General features: G+C 44.5%; 1 protein-coding gene across 3 annotated transcripts in view; it reads right to left on the bottom strand.

Annotated features, from left to right (window-relative positions):
• The window catches only part of CHST11 (carbohydrate sulfotransferase 11), a 185,362-nt gene extending 165,392 nt beyond the window's left edge, over positions 1-19,970 (bottom strand). The window contains exons 1-2 of one of the 3 annotated variants that reach the window (XM_080394027.1): positions 4,525-19,970; positions 1,758-3,344 (exon numbers count right to left, since the gene is read on the bottom strand). In XM_080394027.1, the coding sequence (XP_080250153.1) occupies positions 1,758-1,875 (118 nt within the window). In that variant the 5' untranslated portion in view covers positions 1,876-3,344; positions 4,525-19,970. Of the gene's footprint in view, positions 1-1,757 lie in introns of all 3 variants that reach the window. The other 2 variants (XM_080394026.1, XM_080394028.1) reach the window with 2 other exon arrangements.
• Positions 19,971-21,072: the final 1,102 nt, after the last annotated feature.

Genomic DNA, 21,072 nt, shown 5'->3' with positions numbered 1-21,072 from the left:
ACCACATACTGAGTTTGTGTTCTAGCAGTATAATTCATCTGAAACAAGGGGAAATAACTCTTGGCTGAATTTTCTGAATGTGTGTGCGAACTGTATTAGCTGTGGAACCCAACTAGTGAAAATATACTTTTATTAAATTGGTGAAGCAGTGTACGGTGCATCGGAGCCCTGAAGTAAAGCCTTCCTAGGGTCTGCTAAGGGCTCAGCACTCCTTGTGAAACCAGTAAGCATGGAGCAGATGCGGCAGGAAAGAAAAAATACGCTAATTTTTCCAAGGAGTTGGCAGGTATTAACACAGATGGGCACCATACGAGAACACATTCATCAAGCAAATGATACCAAATTTGGAGGAGCAGACAACCGATAGAAAAACGCCAAGCGGGACTTCGCTTCACCACAGAACAGCAGACCTACTGATTCCTAATCCTATCAGCGGACTGAGCCTCTCCCATCTGACTCCAAAAACTTTAAGGAAAAATCGCTCCTGATCAGCGACGGTTTGGTAGCCACAAGCAGGGAAAGGAGAGTCAAACCGAATACGCCCTTTCTCTTTTCCACAGCCTGCCGTTCCATTTTTGCTACAGCTACGCCCGCGGCCGCGGGGTCCGGCCACCGAGCTCCGCCGGTGCGGCCGCGCTGCCCGTCCCCGAGCCCCGCGCCCCCGCTCAGCCGTCGGGTCCCTCCAGAAAGACACCGCAAGTGCAACTCCCACCTCACGCCTCGGGCAGGAAGGGGGGAAAGCGAGATAGGCAGATGAAAATGTTTTTTTTTTTCTAGTTTCTATTAGCCCTGCTGGACCGATGCGGCAGCCAGCCGCCCGCGGCAGGTCGGTGTGCGCAGCAGAGGTCCGGCAGCGCTGAACCTCCCCGACAAAACCGCGAAGCCCCGCGGCCCAGCCCCGCCTCTGTGCGGCTCCGCTGCCCCACGAGCGACTGCCACGGCCGCCTGTACCCCTGCCCCCGGCATAGCCCTGTCCCCAGTGCCCACCGCGCCTGGAAACTGGGAAACTGAAGTCGCGCTCGGTAGCCCGGAGTTGGGCTCAGAAACGGCGGCTCCGCCGCACGCCGGCCCGCAGCCGGGCTCCCTGCGGCCGCCCGTGCCCAGCCAGGCGCTCCGCCCGATCGCCCCGGGGCCGAGCAGGAGCGGCCCCGCCGCGGGCAGGGACGGGCAGAGAGGGCCGGGGCCGGGCAGCCGCCCCGGCCAACTCGGGCGAGCCGGCGCGAAGTTGTCCGCGGGCGGTGGCGGCTGCTCCCGGCCGGCCGCGGTGCCCCCGACGCCCCCAGACGCGACCCGCGGCGAAGCCGAGTGCCCGCAGCCCCGGGGACAGGGGGTCGCCCCCTTCGGCGCAGTGGGACCCGCGGGGGCTGGGCAGCTCCCAGCGCCGCTCTCTGCCGCGGCAGGCTCGCCGGCCGCCGCCGTCCCCCTGCCACCAAGCACACGATGTAAGGCGACAGATAATAAAAATAAAATGCAAAAACCCCCAACTTTCCTTCCTCCCGCGGGAAGTTTCCTGCGGGGGGCGAGGCGACCTCCCCGCGGCTGCCCCGGGCGGTGGCCGGGACGGGGCTGCAGCGCGCTGCGCCCGCCGCCCAGCCCCGCGCCTGCCGCAGCAGCTCCGGGAGGCGAGAGCCGGGGCCGGCGGCAGCCAGCGAGGGCTCCCGGGGCGCCCGCCACCTGCGCCGGCGGGGAGCGGGGCCGGTGCGGAGCCGGGCGCTGCCCTCCGCGGTGCCGGTGGGGTTGCGGTGCCGGTGCCCTACCTGGGTGCAACATACTTTGGAAATAGAAGATGACGAGTATGAAGGAGCCCACAGAAGTGACCAGGACCATCCTGCACACCCGGTTCATCCTCATTACTTCCAGCACCGCCGGCTTCATGGCGTTGTCCGGCGGCGCAGAGAGCGGCGGCGCAGCGCGCACGGCTGGCGCTGGGAGCCGCTCCGCGCCCGCGGCGCTCCGAGGAGGAGCCGCCGCCGCCGCCGCCGCCGCGCCGGAGGATGCCCGGGCGCCCGCGCCCCGCACAGGGGGGCGCTAATGCCTGCGCTGGGCGTGACCACGCCGCGCGGCAGGCGGAGGGGCGCTCTGCGCGGCGCGGGGGGGAGGCGGGCCAGGCGGGGAGCCGGGGAGGAGCGCGCCCCCCCCCCCGCCAAGGGGAGAGATGGTCCCGCCCGGCGGCGGCGGCGGCAGCGGGCGGGGACGCGCCGGGCTGCCTCGAGGGGCCGCCGCCGCGGGGCGCGCTCCGCGGGGGGAGGAGGGGGGCGTGCCGGGCGCGTGCGGGAGCCGTCAGGGCCAACGGGCGTCGCCGGGGCGGCCCCGGCCCTGCCCGCGGGCGGCGGCGAGCGGGCGGCGCGGCCGTGCTGCCTGTGAATTTGTCCGGCTGCGGGCCGCTCCGGCCCTCCTCGGGGGCGCTGGGCCCGCCAGCCGGGAGCGGGGCCGGCCCGGGCCGCCCGCCGCCGCCCCGCGCGAAGGCGGCATCCCCCGCGCCCCCGGTGTGAGAGCCTCGTCTCCCGCTTTTCCCGAGCGTGTGCCGCCTGTCCCTGTCAGCCCGCAGTGCCACCTCCAGGTCCCCTCCCGCTGTAGCGTTCCGTAAGGCGTTTTACGGCCCGTCCTTGTCGCGGTTCCGTCCGTGCTGGACTGTCCCGGCCGGGAGCTGTTAATACCCTTAACCGGTGTAAACGGTACTGAACCTCGCTGATGAAACCGGTGCCACCTGGCAGCCAGTAAACGAAAGGGTTTGTTGTTCTTGAGTGCGAGACTTCAAGTGTTCTGAATTCACTGATTGCTCATTTGCCCGCGGAAGACAAAAGGCTTTCCCCCACAGTTCCCCCGCCGAAGGCCACCTCTGGGCAGTCGGGGATAACAACAGGCGAGGAGATGCAGAGCCTACGTGGGAGGAATGCAGAAGAGCTCAGTGCGCTGAACAAAAGGCATCGGCTTTGTCCACGGGTGCATCGGGGTGTGGGACGTCGGGGGCTTTTGGTGAGCCGGGGGGGCTGAGTGCTGCGGGTCCGCCGAGCCCTGAACCAGGTTTCTAAGACTGACCACACAGCAGAGCTCCCAAACTGGGACTGCCCGTTTGCCCAGAGCGCGATGGGTGTCGAAAAGTACATTGCTGAATGGAATGAAATCAGCTTACTTGGCGATACACCATTTATCCTTGTGCTACGTTAACTGTTCTGTTTGCTCCTCTGATGCGCCCAAAGACTGGTTTGTGGTTGCTTTTCTTTTCTTTTTTTTTTTTTTTAAGTGAAAATAATTTTGCTGATGGTGATACCATCTTCATGCATTAAAGGATTTTTCCCCCTCAGGTTTCTGTCTGTTCTTCCGATGTGGTTGTGGGGAGGGGTCTGTAAAATGAAAAGACCGCTAAACAGACCCAGCCCAAAGCTGGGAAGCAAGGAGGGTAAAACAGTTTTTAAGCTAAAAATAAACACACACACAGCCCCAGCCAACAAAACCAAAAGGTGTCAGTATTCCTTCCTGGGTAATTGTGACAGAAACGGGTAAAGTCATCAGGGTTTTTCATTTAGATTTTCCAAAAGCCCATTAAAAAGATTTTACCTCAAGGAGAAACCAATAATTAGGTAGACATTTGTAACAGAGTAGATTATTTAGGCTTGGCCTAGAGTCGCTTTTATCAGAAGTAATTTCCATTGTTCATTAAGGTCTTACACAATATTTTGCTTACTTTCTGTAGATTTTTTCAGGTGTTCTTTTAAGCAGTTTTGATATGCAGTGACAATTTTCTAGTCTTCCTAACAGAGAGGAAACTTTAAATTGATTTTTCTCTTTTAAATCCAGACCTCAAATGTAATTCTGTGAAAAACACTAGATAAAGAGAAGTACTCATGTGTAACATGTCAAAGTGGCAAATCTTTACGTCAGTCAACAAAAGTCAACCAGAAGCACAGCTTGGCATTTCAGCGTCCACCTGTCAATACATACGCTGCAGCACAATAGCAACTGCAGTATTCTAACAGAAAGAACTGGACTGTATCGAGGAATCTGAATTAGACATCAGTGAATGAGGGCAAAAGCTTAGAAGTCAATACTTGGTCAAGTAACACAAGAATAGAAACGCTTTACGCTGCTAGAGAAGGTGGGCAGTTACTCAGTGTGCCTTAACACAATAGTTATTCTTTTTTTCTGAGTGTCATCCTCTGATGGAACGATGGAGCATTTTAAAGCAGCAGGAAGAAACTCACCAGCTGTGTTGCTATTTACTGTTAAAAGAACATTATAAAGGAATACCTTCATTATGGACACTGGCGATTACAAACTTAACATCCATACCCGCATGCTTGCAGCATCTCTGCAAATTTCAGACTGACAACCTTTCTAATGTCTGGGGAGTTCAGGGCAATGAAATGCAGTAGCCTGCGTTTTAGAGACTGAGACAGCTGTGCTTTGCTTTTCCTACAGAAAAGAGCATAATCGAGGGAACACAAAGAAACTCGTCTGTCTTTCCAGATGGGTGCCAAGTTATAGAACAGGTACATGAACAGCTCAGGCACTTCTAAAGCATACCTCTGGGTGGAAACTTCAGCAGCTGCAGAGCAGTAGGGAGTCCAGATAGTACTGTAGGTGTAATCACCTACCATTCCTGTGATAATAACCAGCATTCAGTGTCTCTGAATAAAAATAGTCTCTTCATCCAAGGGGCTTCTGGAAAAAAAGACTTAAGAGATTAAGAACCAGATGCCAGTGACATCAAAAGAAGGCCAGACAGTGTTTTGTAGATTATTTTGTATAACAAAAAAGATTTACAAAAAAAACCCAACCAAACAAAGCCATCCACACAACTATTTATTGATAAAGCTTTAAAAATAACAAAACCACAGTTGAAAAACAGCACAGACACAAATACAGTGTGTAGTAAACTCAGGGTGCAATTTATCAAAAAATGGCAAGCAGGCTAATAATGAAGAGCACACTCAAACATGAAACAAAACTATTGGAAAATAGTCACCTATGAGAGACATATAGGTGTCTGTGCAACTTTTCCTCTGTAATGAAAGAATCTCAGAAGTTACTTTGTTTTATACTGATTAGCTTTATCCTCTTAAAAACAGAAAGTGAAATACTCAGGGAATGTCTTCAAGGAGGGACAACTGTTATTACTGAAGGAATATGCACAAGCTTTAAGGCCAGTAAGCCGCCTTCAGATCTGAAACAGTAACAGCAAATTTCAGACTCTGTGTCTATCTGTAGAGCATTTTGACTCCAGTTCCATCACGACTCTTACCACCACAAGGTGCAGCAGTTAGGTGGATCAGAAAAATCTTTTGGATGTGTTTTCTGGTTATATTCTGTGGGGATGGTTTTTAACTTCCTCTGCCTAAAACAGCCATACCATAAAGGGACCAGGTCCCCTAAGGAAAAAGTGCATTGCTTTAATGATTCCAGCCAGTCAGTGGACCTCTCATTTGACCAGCTGCCCTAAACTGTGCTGCCTGAAGGTAGGAAGTCAAACAAAAAAAGACCCATATTAATGGTCAGGCACCCACCCTACCTCATACTTTGTAAGGCCACATGCTGCATCCTAGGATTGCCTCTCAGTCAAAATGTGTTTAGCAATGTTATTAATATATGGTAACAGTCTTTTACGATACTGATTCTGATCCCATTGGAAAAGATCACTGGGTACATCCCTACCCCAGCTGATTTCAGTGGAAGTAGGACAAAGCTCCTTTGCCTACACAGATTTGTCAGTCAGCAGTTCACTGGATGCATGAATAAAAGGCCACCCACCACCACTGAAAACTGAAACACAGTCCTTTCTGGAGCTAAGTCTTGCCCCCTTCCTCTTCCCTGCAAATAAGAAATCCACATACATCAAACATTCCTAAAGCTGAAGAATCTGATGCTTTTCTGAAATACCTTGTCCCGCATCTTGCATTTTCTATGGTGATGCCTTAGGTGATAATGCCTTAACGCCTTTATACCCTGTGCAACCTGAAGAAGGCTGCAGAATTGGAAGGAAAGCCCATGTTCTTGCTGTGTGTAACTCTTGGTTCCAGGTAGATCTCCAGTGTCCTTCCCCAGGAGAGCAAGGGTTATCTTTGGGTTTTTTTCAGATTTTAGAATATGTTGTGCTAGATGTCACTCTGCTGCCCAGCTGGCTGCTCCTCTTTTAGAGTGGATTTCATCTGTCTTTGTTCTAAGTCGAACACGTTTATGGCTTCTTGGACTGCGTGCTTCCCAGGAGATGCAAACCAGAATGATAAGAGGCACTATTTCTAAGAATCCAATGTGTGTTATCTGAAGGGTCATAACTGAAAGGCATTGGTGTCTCCACCTCCCCTGTACTGGTAGACCACAGATTAGTTTTGTGCTTCATTTGTCCATTAAGGAATTACAGCTTCCTTCCTTCTACACAAAACTCACTAGCAGTTTTGTCCTGTGACCAGAGCAGATTCTTCCTCTGAGGAGAGTCTGAGGAGCTGGGGAGCGGGACAGTATTTCCAGGGCTAAATATGGAGCCACTCCCATCTCCAAAATGCATATGGTACCTTTATTATTATCATCTATTAGTAATCTTTATTATTACCTTTATTATTAACTATTTGTTAGTATTATCCTCAATAGAAAAACATCCAGGCAAGCTTTAGGAAGGTTCTCTCTAGTGCAGATCCTTGTAAGAAACATTTTTGCCAGAACAGTACATGCTTGGTCTGCAAGCACACTAAACCGTGCTGCTTAGTGTCAGTTTGCTGACAAGACTGGATGAACATGCTTGTGTCTCTTAAAACCAAGAACAATGCTGTAGATTTAAATGAGTTCACAATGCTGACAAAAGTTTCTGTTGTAGAACTGGCTTGATTTAAAGGGGGCAGAATGCAGGATCATGGTTAAGTTAAGATACATGAAAAGACAAGCATACATTTGGCTCAACCTAACTTCATAAGGAAAGCAATCAGGAGAAGCAATATGTGATGTATTTCAAGATTAAAGTAGAACCTACAAGCAAATTCTGTGGTTGATGCAAGACCGCTGAGATATTAATTGCAAAGCTCTTAGTTAAAAGATTTGGAGGAGATAGGCATAGAGCCAAATTTTTTTAAGCTTTGTTTAAATGATGTAATTTCAAGAGGCGATGGATGCCTACACCTCTACCCACTGTGATCAACAGCAGTAGTGGATCAAACCCAGAGGTCTGGCACTGTCCAGGACAATGTCATTGGCTTTGTCAGAGGAAACATCAGTAAGCTCTGCAACAGGTATCAGTGGTCAAGTCTGCCAAAAGACTGGCATTTGCTTGCGACATTTATTAGCTAGAACTTGGCTTTTGTCCTGCAATGCAAATGGCTGCACTTGGGGAACACCCCCCAAAAATGAAATCCAAGAAAAATTCTAATGCATCCTGTCACCACAGCTACAACCAGAGCAGCCGATGCAAAGCAGGCACTGTAATATTTGCCAAGTTCCACTGAAGTTTAGCTCTCTTTTCTTTTTTTTTTTTTTTTTTTACCCTATGTGCACTTCCTTTGCAGTTTTCCCCGTTGCTAGTTAAGGACACTTTTTATGAAGTGAAATTATTGGAGTAAAGCTTAACAAATATAAGAGCCAAGGCAGCTGCAAGGCAAGCTGTTCTGCCCATGCAAATTCCCCTTGTATTGAGTTAGTTCCCTTTGTTAAAAGGACTTTTAAAAGGGAAAGTATTTTCCCCAGCAATGGCAGCGCACCCTTAAGCTGCTCTGAAATTCAGATCTCTTTTTCGACTGACCTTAGGGCATCATCTGAAGTGTGACTCAGAGCACACAGAGGCTGAAAGAAGAGGAATTACTGGTTTTCCATAGGGTAGCTCATCCTAATTTTATTCTCAGGCTCCGGGGATTACTCATGCTCTTCAGAACACATTGCTGGCATCCTGCTATGCTGCTCATTAGACACAAGGGTCTCAGAATAAAACCTACTAGCCAGGAAGGCAGGATGCTATAGCTATTGGCTAGCAGAAGCAGCACGCCACCAGGAGAGTACAAACTGCATACACTTTACAAAACATAAGCATGCTTGTTCCATTCACCCTGCAGCACTTTCTCAGCAAAAATCCAAGCAAGCTGCTTTCAGGAGCGAATTGATTTGTCTCCTCCAAGAGTTGGAGTGGCTTATATGTTACTCTGGGGGGAAAAATCCAGCTGAATAGGAACGTACACACATACTTAAAAAAGAAAAACTTCTTTGCAGAAGACGTGAAGAGAATCAAAGAAGAAATCATTATCAGGGAGTGGTGGGAAGGAACAAGGCAAATATCTACCCCACCAAAAACAAAGAAAAAGCAAACTGGAAAAAGTTACTTAGATTGTCACCATTCTAGTTTTTGGAATTAAACCCAAAATAATCTCCTGTGTTTAGGGATTTTTAAAGTGACTTAACATGATTGTTTGGCTTTTCTGAAAGTCTCTGATCATTTCCGATTATGTAAATAAATTGCTGACATTTTCTGTAAAGTGTTTCTTCCAAAACTACTATTATTGTCACTTCTAGGGTAAATCCATCTCACCAACTGTTCTATTCCATCCAGCTGATCTCCAATTGGTCAAATGTCAATACATGGTTGGTCAACAGAGAGGAATACACATTTATGTGACACAATTAATTTGTCCTGTTTTAGACATCTGAAATGCAATTAGATGAATCATGCCCTGAAAGTGCCCATCGACTGAAAAGCTCCTGGACGTCTAGCTCCACTACAGACCTATACTGTACATAGGGAAAGTTAGTGAAACAAATCCCAGCACAAGCTTCTAAATCTTTTTGTTTTGAAGGGAATGTTGCCAGATCTCATATTTTCTGCACTCTAATGTTTAGCATTAGCTATATCCTGTTTTCTTGTCAGCTACCCTACAAAATACCTTGCACTCAAAAATGGGACCACATTTGTCTTTGTTACTTAAGCACGTTAATTTCAGTAGAGGTTGTTTTAGGTCAATAATAAGTCCTGTCTTTTCCTATAATTTTTCCACACACACAAAAAACAATTAAACACAAATTCCTTCTTTTTTTCCTAAAAAAAAACATTCCCTTTATAATATGTTTCCCATTTAAAGTTTTAACCCTATCTGAAAATTCGATACTTTCATACAAGATTTTAGTTCATTATGATCACCAGAAAATCCTTTTTTCTTTTTTTCTTTTTTTTTCCCCTCTTAGGTTCAAACTGTAGATAAACACATATCCTCTTTCCTAAAATTTGTTCAGAAGACCATTTTAAGTCAACAGCTGCTGGGAAAATCTTCTGTTCTTTTTCAGCGGTGGAACAAGTTCTGTGCAATTTTTCATTCTAGTTTACATGTATAACTACTACATGTTCAGTTTATGCACATATTTGATTTAAATGTATGCTTAAAGTCCTTAGGCTTTACATGTGTTGAAGGTTTTCCAGAATCAACAGAAAGTCGATGTAGTCTTAAGTGGAAAGTCACATAGCTCTTACGTTGTTACACTTTTCCTATGTCTCATTCCTCCTACGCTTGCACTATAAGAAAAAAAATCCACTGTAGAAGTATGAGTGTGAAAAACAGATCCAAGGTTGAAAACAAGTTCTTTGTGCCCAAAGGACAACTGCACTACTGAAAATCATCAGACTGAACAGGAGAGGCAGCAATTCGTACTTACAAGTAGAATTTTTCTCACTGTCTAACACTAGAGTGACCTTAGGCTTGAGATGTGCTATGAGGTGCTTAACTGAAAAGCACTATGGGATTGTAAGGAGCAGTTTAGAAATGCATCTAAAATAAAAGCATTTTCTAGAGCTAATTAAATGCTAGGGTTTTTTTCTCTTTTACCATCCCTCCTCAATTAAAAGGTGTGACTTCAGGGATTCTTTCTTTTTAAAGGATGTTTAGGTGATATTACAGGAGAGGAAACAGAGATAATAAATAACACAGCAGCCGCTGAAATAATATTATCCAACCTGTAAAGACATTTTTCCAAATCACTTCACACGTTCATCACTTCACCAGTATTGCATCTGTGTAATGAGGTTACTACTTACCTTTCCCCTCTAGTGTGGCTCCCCATTCTTAGGAACCACCTACACTGGAGTTACGATTCCAACAGTGCTAAGAAGTCTCCGCAAAGGAGAATACGACTCAGCTCCAGCAGAGAGAATGTATAAACCCTGTTGATAACTGACTATGAAAACCCACAGCTTACATGGTGAAGCATATCTTGACCTAAGGAAGAGAAAAGGTTTGAGTTTATCACTAATTTAATCATACTAAGAAAAATTAGGACAATTAGAAAGGTTACCCAGTTTTAGTAATTTGCTAAGTTTTCCTTCAGCAGTCCAGAAGGCAAAGGGGATATTTATGTCACCTTTCTTCTGAACAGCAAGTTAACAACTTCGTACGGAGCAACAGCAGCAACTACTGAATGCTTTTCTTGATCCATTCTGATACGGTTTCAGATCTGGTTTGTGAAACATGAGCCATAATTCTATCAAAGCTTATTGCTTCCTGGAGATGGGCTAGGATAACATACCCATATTGACTCTACAACATCTATCAAAGGCTGATGAGGAATGAATACCATTAAGCTGTCTGTTTGACCCTGCACTGGAAGAATGGCCATTTGCTATATATGATTCGGGGAGGGGGGAGGGTGGCGGGGAACCAACACAAAAACGAAACACTACCAAACCAAAAAGAAATGCTTTCTGGAGGCTCTGTGCTGCCTCATTGCTTTCTTATGGTCAATATTTAAGTAAAACCAATAGAAAATGCATATACATAGTTTGAACTGCAGCAGTTCACAACTTTGATGACTTTCAAACCTGTGTTAATTCCCTTTTCAGTGGTCTCAAAAATCAAATAAAGTTGCAAATGCATTCTGAAAGACACTGTTTTCTCCAAAAAAAAAAAATGCAGCTGAGAAGAAAGTTTTCTGTCAATGCAACTGCAAAGTATACTTTTCAATGTCACAAAAAGGACTTCAAATCACTTTATAAATAATAACTGCTGGTACAGCATCCATTTCAGTGAGAGAACTTCAAACTCAGATTATTGGAAAGCAAACTGATCTACTTCCACTGACAGAGTGCCACCCTTTCAGGAAATCATGTCATACAACTGAGCCGGCATTTGACATAACCAGCGAGAGTGAGATCTTCTTAAGAGGAGATCAGATTCTGGAGGACAAAGAAATTGCTGTGTTGTCAGGAGATACACTGACAGAAGCTTGCGTCTCCACATGGTGCTAGCTGTTCATTCTCACCAGGACTGGAAACTTCTGATACCTTTGTGTGCATCATTTACCAAGTCAGCTCGCTGTGGCCATACTCCAGCTGAGTGCGGTAGGTGAACCTGCACTAGTTGCCAGACCCCCATGCCGGTGCTCCGTTACACCCCCCCAACAGGATAGGCAATAGAAAATAGGATGGAAAAGCTCATGAGTTGAGCTGAGGACAGGGAGATCAATTAGTGTAATTGATTAGAGATCAATTAGTACCAATTAATGTAACAGGCAAAACAGACTTGAGGAAGAGTAATTTAATTTATTGCCAATTAGAAACAGAGTAGTATGGTGAGAAAAAAAGACAAAAAAAACCCAACAAAAAAACTAACCCTGCCTTCCTGCCAGACCCCATTCTTCCCAGGCTCAGCCTCACTCCTTCCCTCCTGACTCTTCCACCTCCTCCTCCCCAAGCGGCACAGGGGGATGGGGAATGCGGGTTGTGGTCAGTCCGTAACAGTTCCTCTCTGCCTCTCCTTCCTCCTCACACTGTTCACTTGCTCCAGTGTGGGGTCCTCCACGGGCCGCGGTGTGCATACCTGTTCCGATGTGGTCCTCCATGAGCTGCAAGGTAATATCTGCTTCGGTGCTGGGAGCACCTCCTCCCTCTCCCCCTTCAGTGACCTCGGTGTCTGCAAGGCTGTTTCTTTCATACTCATTCCTCTCTCTCACAATTGTTACACAGCTTGTGTTTCCCTTGCTTAAATACATTTCCACAGAGGAAAGGTGTAGAACCAGCTACCAGCTTTGCTGATGGGCTCAGCTTTGGGCAGCAGTGGGTCTATTTTGGAGCCGACTGTGTCTCACAAGGGGGCAGCCCCATGTCTCTTCTCACAGAGGCCACCCCTACAGCCCTCCCACTACCAAAACCTGGACTTGTAAGTCCAACGTACTGAGGAAGTAGATATGGCTATCCTTTGAGTGTTTGGACAATAAACCTTTTCTCCCCACCCTTTCCCATATCACCACGAGTTTGTTTGTGAAGTAAAAAATTAAACAGACCTAGTTCAAACCACAGCCTGCTAGCCCACCATGTAACTGATGCGATGAAGGAAAAAAACCAAACCAAACAAAAACATCTGTGATCCATTCTAAGGAGAACATAAACCATGACCAGAAAGCACTTTAGGGAAGTGGATTTTAGCAGTGTGTGCACAGCTTTGGATACACATTAACACAACTTTTACTGAAATTAGATTTGAGGCTTTACAGTACTAAACTAGTAGCAATCCATGCCACCGGCACAAATCCTACAGGAGGCTGGGAAAACACACCATCCCTTCCTCCAGGAAGGCTCAGCAATAGCAGCCAGTGCTTCTGGTCTTCTTCAGGCTAGCTGCTTCCCTGCAGAGCTTTTCCCTTTGAAGGTCAGCCGCAGGTTTCTTCTAGCATCGAAGGCAGAGAGTCAGCCCTTTTTAAGGCATACAAGCTGTTATGGTAAAATAATGCACTCACGGGTACTCAAGTACGGGCAGCCACTGCTGTGTTTCTGAGGACAGCTGACCTCATGGGCTTGGGTCCTCAGTGGGGACGGAATGTACTGAGCATGCTAGGAGATTGCCTTTCCTCTTCTGGTAGCAAGCAAGAGTAAAGTGACAAGTGAAGGCTTGTTACAGCACTTCTCTCTACTGCACTCTCAGGGACAGTTAGAGAAGCTCCCTTAGAAGAGGGGCTCCTCTCCATTCCATAGGGGAGATTTCTCTAAAATACCTGAAACTTTGTTGCTTTGGTTTGATGTTACACCAGGTAGTTTCAGGCTTGCCAGAAGGTAGAGAGCTAAGAGAAAAAGGAAAAATGCGTCACTTCTTTAATAAGTTCAGTGGCAGGCCCTGCCTTTAGCTTAACCTTTGCAGTTGCACTTTTAATGACTTTATTTATAAATTTATGTTAATTGTTGTAATTACCTCTACATCTATCTGTCACAATAGCAGGTGCCAAATCTGTGTGTACTAAAGCAAGTATCAAGTAGCTTTGCATTTAGGGCAGGAAAAAAAAAATTAAAATTAAATTCTCTCTCGAGGGATGCAATCATCCTGCCAGTTTAAGTTGCAACACACACCTGATGAAATGATTGTGCCTCAAATTAAGCTTTCTAATTTGTGTATAAAACTGGGTCACAAAGTTTATTTCCTCTTCCCTTCACAGCTCCTATACACGTTAGTGCACTATATTGCACAGAGAAAAAAATATGCTGAAGGGCAGAGCTTTGTAGATGGCTCTTCAGCATATCTACTCTGTGTGTTAAAAGTACAGCTTGCAGCCAACTTGAAACCTGAATCAAAACAAAGTGTATTTTACAGAGGTGCTCTTTGAATCCATTATTGTTATGCTGCTCACTAACCCAAATGCTATCAACGCTGTAATCTTGTCTTGCCACCCACCCCCCCACCCCTGCCATTTGTGTCACCAGTATCGCAAAAATCTTGACATTGTTCCCAGGTGTTTCTCAGTCCCTTGAGTTACGAAGGCAGTTTCCAGACTGGAGTTTGCAAGCTAACTTAATCATTGTTATTATTTGTTTGTGAAGTGGCCATTACAATATGCAGTCATTGCAGAAGATTTCTATTTTTTCTCCTTCAGATGCAAATTTAAAAAAGGATTTAAAAAAAATTCTAAAGGAATATGTACTTATTTAGAAGAATTATTGTTATACTGTAAACTGGGAGATAAAACATTTGTCATGCACATTGACAAAACCCCCCAGCCAAAGTCTCTTGTCACTTAACCACCCAGACAAACAACTGATCATTTTATCCCCCCAACAGATGTTCCAGCTGCTCAGGTTAGTGGAATACACACTTCCATCTCTGCCCAAAGCAACAGACTCAACTCTTGAAAGTCATCATCTGACACCAGGAACAAAAAAGGTCAAACCGTAGTCTAGACAGAAGCTGTAAACTGGGATACTCAAAAGCCATCAGTCTGACAGACTGGAAGAGAAGCCTAGCAGATTTTTTGCAAGAGATTATTTATGTGCAAACTAGGCATTTTATCAAACATACCTCCCTCAATCCCATTAACCTAAGAAACAATAAACATAGGTCAGATGTTTGGCTCACACTACAATCTGTATAATTGCATAGTTAGTTATTCATCTTAATTTATCCAAAAAATAGCAGTTTTTTTCTCTTTCTTTCTCAAGAGGGTACTCAATCACCTTATGTTAGGAAACCAGATCCAAAAGCACAAGCCAAACACAATATAGACAGATCTTGATTGAGACAGGATCAACTCAACTGAAGTTATTAGAAGAGTTTCAGAGAATCATTTAACCCTAGGATTAAACTCAGTCATCTGTCTGGAAACACCAAGTTGAAAAGCCATGGCAAAACAGAGAATTAAGCTATACAACTGCTGCACTTACATTCCTTTTCTTTCCAAACCCATCACAGCACTGCTAGTGTCAACATGAAGTAGTACCTGTGTCACCAAATTGGGAATAAGAAAACTCCTTAACACCAAGGTAGCATTAAGAAGCAGGCATCCCTTTATGGCAGCACTGGATGCACTGGGGATCATTCCACCTAACATGCATGCCATATGTTTCATTCAAACAAAATTATACAGTCCACACTTAAGTTTAGGCATTAAATTTCTCGGAAAAATAATACATATTCATTCAATAGGTGGTACTGTGTTAACTAAGCATCGTGCATGTTCCTTGCAGGTATCTCAGCATCTTCTAAGGGCTCTCAAACAATAGTCGACCCTATAGTTACAACTGACCCGTCACTGAACCTTAATTTACTTCCCCTACATGAAGAGCCCAAGGAGAGTCCAAGTTTCTTCCATTAGTTACCTATACAATGGTCTCGCAGCTACTGTACAGTCTCCTCAGCGACTGCAAGTTTTAGACGTCTCTTTCCCTCTTGGCATAAAATTACACAACCAGGACTGGTACGTGTCTGTCCATAGTGATGTCACTGAAACAAACCATATAGTTGCAAAGCTAAACCAGACTATATTACATGGCAACAATTCCCCTCTTTGAGACTTTGTACATCACATCATGAGTCTTACACCTTTTCCTTATAAATCCAGGGTCTACACAAGGGAACACTAACCACATAGCAAGTGACAATGATCAATATGATTAGTAAACCATCAAAATTTGACCATTCTCACTATGTATTGAAAGTACAAATAAGATTATTCCAGTCCGTTGTTTCATCTCACTCAATAGCTGTTGTTCTTTTGAGAGAAAGGTATTCAGTGATGATTGTGATGCCATTTCAAAACTAGCTTCAATGGTTCTGTCGATGTTGTGGTCCACACATCAGATGGAATCTTTTTAATCCTGGTATAATGAATCCAGGAATGATTAACTGCAGTATTTGTAGTTAGTAATATTTCATAAAGTCCTTTCCACTTTTCTTGTAGGGGTTCAGAGTTCCAAATCTAAGTACACAAAGCCCCCTGTCTGGTACTGATGCACGTAGGTGTCCAGTACAAGTGGTCCTGTCAGGACAATGTGTTGTTGGAGAGCCACAAGGTTCTTTCCTAAAAAAATCAAGTATAACTTTAGATCTGTCTTTTCCTGTACATTTATTTCTCCTGAGATTAACAGTATTTGATACAGTTTTTCATATAATATCTCATAAAAGCTAAACTTACTTTCGGATCGTGGTTGCATCTTAATTCTCAAAAGAGCTAATGGAAGGGCCTGTGGCCATTTTAAAGAAGTTTCCTGACTGTTGTGTTTTAACCCCGGCTGGTAATTAAGTACTATGCAGCCACTCGCTCACTCCCCCCTGACCCAGAGGGGTGGCGAGGAGAGTTGGAAAGGAATGTAAAACTCGAGAGTTGAGATAAGAACAATTTAATAATTGAAATAGAATAAAAATGAAATAATAATAATAATTATGACAATAACAGTTATAAGGGAAAGGGAAAGGGGAAGAATAACATCCAGAGGGAAAGGAAAAAAAGGAATGTGGTGCACAGTGCAACTGCTCAGCACCCACTGACCGATGCCCAGCCAGTCCCTGAGAAACGAACTGCCCACCCTGGCCAGCCCCCCCAGGTATATACTGTGCATGACGTCCCACGGTATGGAACACTGCTCTGGCTAGTTCAGGTCAGCTGCCCTGGCTGTGTCCCCTCCCCATTCCTTGTGCCCCTCCAGCCTTTTTGCTAGCAAGGCCTGAGGGACTGAAAAGTCTCACATCAGAGCCAAAACACAGCACTGCACTAGCTCCTAAGAAGATAATTAACTCCAACCCAGCTGAAACCAGGACACTGACATATTTTACTATCTGTTGTTTCAAGGTTTGATTCATTCTTTCTACCTCTTTTCTTGATTGTGGTTTCCACAGAGTGTGTAAATCCCATTTGATACCAAGGGTTTTACTTAATTGCTGAACAATGTCTGCTACAAAATATGGACCTCTATCAGAGGACATCTCTATTGGTACCCCAAACCTTGGTATTCTTTGAGTAGTACCTTACTTACTTCTCTAGCTTTGTTGGTGTGACAGGGGAAAGCTTCCAGCCATCCTCAGAAAGTATCAGTCAATACTGAAAGATACCTATACCCATGCTGTCCTGGTAGTGCAGAAAAATCAGCTTGTCAGTAATCTCCAGGTGAATTTCCCCACTTAGTGGTCCCTGGGGGTGATCTTTTCCTGGGATTCATGGGATTATTTTTTAGACAAACGGGATACTGCTATTACAGACTTTACTATTCCAGTCATTCCTACACTTATAATCTAATTTTGAAGACTGGAGATCATGGCCTCACTACCCCCAACATGTTTCTTCATGTCTCTTTTCTACAATCTCAGTCATTATTTGAAAAGGAACGATGACTTGTTTTGTGGGGGTTATTACCCAGCCCTCTCTTTTATAGTTGGTTTTGTTGATCTGCCTCGCTATAACTGGGCTTCAGAATTGGGAGTTATGCCTGTTTTACTGGCACTAATGCAAGGATGCTTTGTTCAGCCACCTCCTTAGCAGTTTTATCAGCCAATTGATTACCCACATTTACTGCAGTTTGTCCAAATTGATGTGCTTTGCAATGTATTATCTCCACTTCTTTATTTTTTTTTATCCTGTGCAAGTTGAAGAATTTCTTCCTTGTATTTAATAGGTGATCCTTGGGCCAACAGCAGTCCTCTTTCCTTCCAGCTAGCCCCATGTGCATGCACTGTATCAAATGCATATTTTGAATTAGTCCATGTATTTACTCTCTTTTCTTCAGCTGTCTTCAAGGCCTGTGTTAGTGCTACCAGTTCTGCCCTCTGGGCTGGCGTGTTGCTGGGTACAGCCTTGGCCTTTATCGCCTGTGTAGCTGTAACCACTGCACGTCCAGCCAGCCATCTTCCATCTCATACAAAGCTACTACCATCGGTGAACAGTTCCAAATCAGGATCATTTAATGGTTCATCCCTTAGATCTTGTCTGTTTGATGATATACATGTTCAACACTTTGTAGACAATCATGATACAGGGATTCAGAGCCTTTGATTCTGAATTTAAAAGCATTGCTGGGTTAACCACTGTGATGGTTTTAAGTTCTGCATCATCTTGCTCCAACAAGATAACTTGGTATTTGAGCATGCGGCTTGGAGACAACCAGTGTTGCCCCTTTTGTTCTAAAATGGAAACCACCATATGCAGAACTATACTGTAATCCTCTGTCTCATTGTTAATTTTCTTGCTTCTTGAATTAAGAGAACAGTTGTGGCCACAGCACACAAACATCCTGGCCATCCTTGGCTCACATTGTCCAATTGTTTAGAAAAATATCCCAGCTCTCCTATGTAACCGATCTCTGAGTCAGCACACCCAGGGCCAAATGTAGTTGTTCATATATAAATAGCTCGAAAGGCTTAGACAAGTTAGGTAGTCCCAATGCAGGTGCTGACATCAGAGCCCCTTTTGAAGTCCTAAAAGGCTGCTCAGCATTCAGGGGTCCCTAGTGAGTGGTTCTCTTTTGACCCCTTCAGGGTTTCATAAAGGGGTCTTAGTAATAGTCCATAGTAGAGGATCCATAGTCTACACAATCCGACCATGGCCAGGAATGCTCTCAGCTCCTGCACAGTTCTTGGTTCTGAAGTTTGGCAGATTGCTTCTTTCCTGTCATGTCCCAGTTACCGTTGTACTTGGAAAATCTCAGATCCTAGATAGAACACAGTTTCTTTTGCTACTTGGGCTTTGCCCTTTGACACATGATATCCTCCTTGTCCTAAGAAATTTAACAAGCTTATAGCAATTTGCAGGCATTCTCCCTGAGCTTCTGAAGCCAATAAAATATCACCCATATACTGTAACATTACTCCTTCTGGATTTTCCTTTTCCCACAATTCTAATTCCTTTGCCAGCTGATTGCCAAATATTCTTGGACTAATTTTGAACCCTTGTGGCAATACTGTCCAAGTAACTTGAGTTTTGCATCCTGGTGGTGGGGCTTTCCCATTCAAAGGCAAATATTGCCTGGCTACTTTTGTCTAGAGGTATGCAGAAGAAAACATCCTTAAGATCAAGTACCGTAAATCACTTATGTTTTTCCTTTAAGGATGTCAGTAAGGTACATGGGTTAGCTACTATGGGAGGAATGTCTTGAACAATCTGATTTATGGCTCTTAAATCTTGAATTAATCTATACTCCCCATCTTGTTTCTTTGCTGGCAATATTGACATTGAGTGTTAGATTCTAATTTGCATTCTACTAATAACGCATAATTTTAAAATTTCAATATTAACTCTTCCAATCCCTTCCTATCCTTCCTCAGTAGGACACTGTTTTTCTCTTTCTGGTTTGATTTTGGACTTTAAAATGATTCCTTGTGACTTAGCCAGCTTGGATCGACCTGGGATTCCACTAGTCCATACCAAAGGGTTTACTGCATCTTCTACTTCTTCAGGGATTTCTTCCTTTGATCTCTGTGTATTCTCTAACATCTTTGCTATATATATAACACAGCTTTAGATTCAAGTATTAACAATTGTGCTTCTCCATTAGTAAAAACTACCTGTGCATCTAACTTAATAAATCTCTTCCCATCAAAGGCATCGGGCATTCAGGCATATATAAAAATCGGTGAGTTACTCATTGCTTTCCTAACTTAAATTTTAAGGGTTGTAGGAAGGGTCAATTCTCACTTTTCCCTGTGGCACCAACAGCTTTTACAGTTTCTTGACTAAGACCTCCTTTATAAGTATTGAGTACAGAATAAGTAGCTCCTGTATTTACCAAAAAGTCTATCTCATTGTTTCCCAGCTTTAATATAACCAGAGGTTCAGCTGGGAATGACTCCTCTGATCCCCTTCAGGACTCATAATTTAATGTCATCAACTTAATGGCTTGCAATGCAGGATCCAAGTTCCCAGCCTGAGGGCACACCCTCTTCCAGTGTCCCTTTTCCTTACGGGCTGCACATTGGTCCTCTGCTAAACTGGGTTGTATAGGCTGTGTGAAAGGGGGGCAACCTGCCACCTCCCCTGCTCCTTCTCATTCCCTGATACCCTCTTCCTCTAACAACTCCCCCTGGACCCTTGTCAGGGCAGCGATTAACCTTACTTCTCTCAGATTTTCTTTTCTAACCTGTCGTGTCTCCTTCTCTTTTTCTTGATTATTAAAAAGAGTCTGTTCTATTTCCAACATTTTTTCCCAGATCCCTTGATTCTGCCCCTTCTAATTTTTGAAGTTTCTTTCTTATATCTGGGGACAATTGCCCTATAAAAATAGAGGCCAGTTGGATAGCTTCTTCTGGGTTTTCTGGATCTAGATTACTGTATTTTCTGTTTCACTTCATACCGTTTGGACCAATTGATTGCCTTTGGCATAGCATGTGAAAAATAAATCTACATATGAGAGTTCATCACATTTTCCCTCCTGTCTGCAAAATAGCATCAGTTGCAATATAGTATTATATCTTAAAGTTACATTCTTTTGTAATTTTTCTTGGTCATCAAGAGTATACATTGGTCACCAATAATTACAATATTCCATGAGTTATTTCCAAGTAAGAGGATCCCTCTGTCCCCTTCCCCAATGCTTCAATAAACATACCAAGGGGGATTTCTTTATAATACCTTTATCAGACTGAGCTCTTCCCATGATAGTAAACACAATTCATGATAAACAACACCTTAGACAGGACAATACAAAAATCCAAGAGAAATCACTCACACACACTCTTACAAAATTTTTCATCTTAAAATATAATCCAGGTCTGTATGGATAAAACATACCCAATACCATTCAGAGATCAAAACCCCAACTGAACACAGTGGAACTCTAACCCACAATTACATACAAAAATCTCAGTTCTGGGCATCCCCAGACCTATACCACAATTGTGCACAAAATTGTTTCACAGACTTTTGTCTAGCGGAACTATAGGCTTTCCTTTACCACAGTTCCTTAATGCACAGGACCTCTCATCATGTCTGACTTAGAGAACTTCCCAAAGAATTCCTTTACCTTTCCAGAGGTCTTGCTCAGTGCTCTTTGGCCCAGGGATTGGAGGTTCAACCCAAGAATCCCTCTATGCCAGCTGGAGATCCTGTGATCCTATGGATCCATTGAGATTCAGAAGCAGTGTCCCATCTGAGTTGCCAAAACTGTCACTGAAATTGGGAATAAGAAAACTTCTTAACAGCAAGGTAGCATTAAGAAGCAGGCATCCCTTTATGGCAGCACTGGATGCACTGGGGATCATTCCACCTAACATGCATGCCATATGTTTCATTCAAACAAAATTATACAGTCCACACTTAAGTTTAGGCATTAAATTTCTCAGAAAAATAATACATATTCATTCAATAGGTGGTACTGTGTTAACTAAGCATCGTGCATGTTCCTTGCAGGTATCTCAGCATCTTCTAAGGGCTCTC

Source organism: Falco punctatus, assembly GCF_963210335.1.
Source record: "Falco punctatus genome assembly, chromosome: 6".
Classification (NCBI taxonomy): domain Eukaryota; kingdom Metazoa; phylum Chordata; class Aves; order Falconiformes; family Falconidae; genus Falco; species Falco punctatus.
Note: the sequence above shows the minus strand (reverse complement) of the source record. Positions and strands in the feature narration are given on the sequence as shown.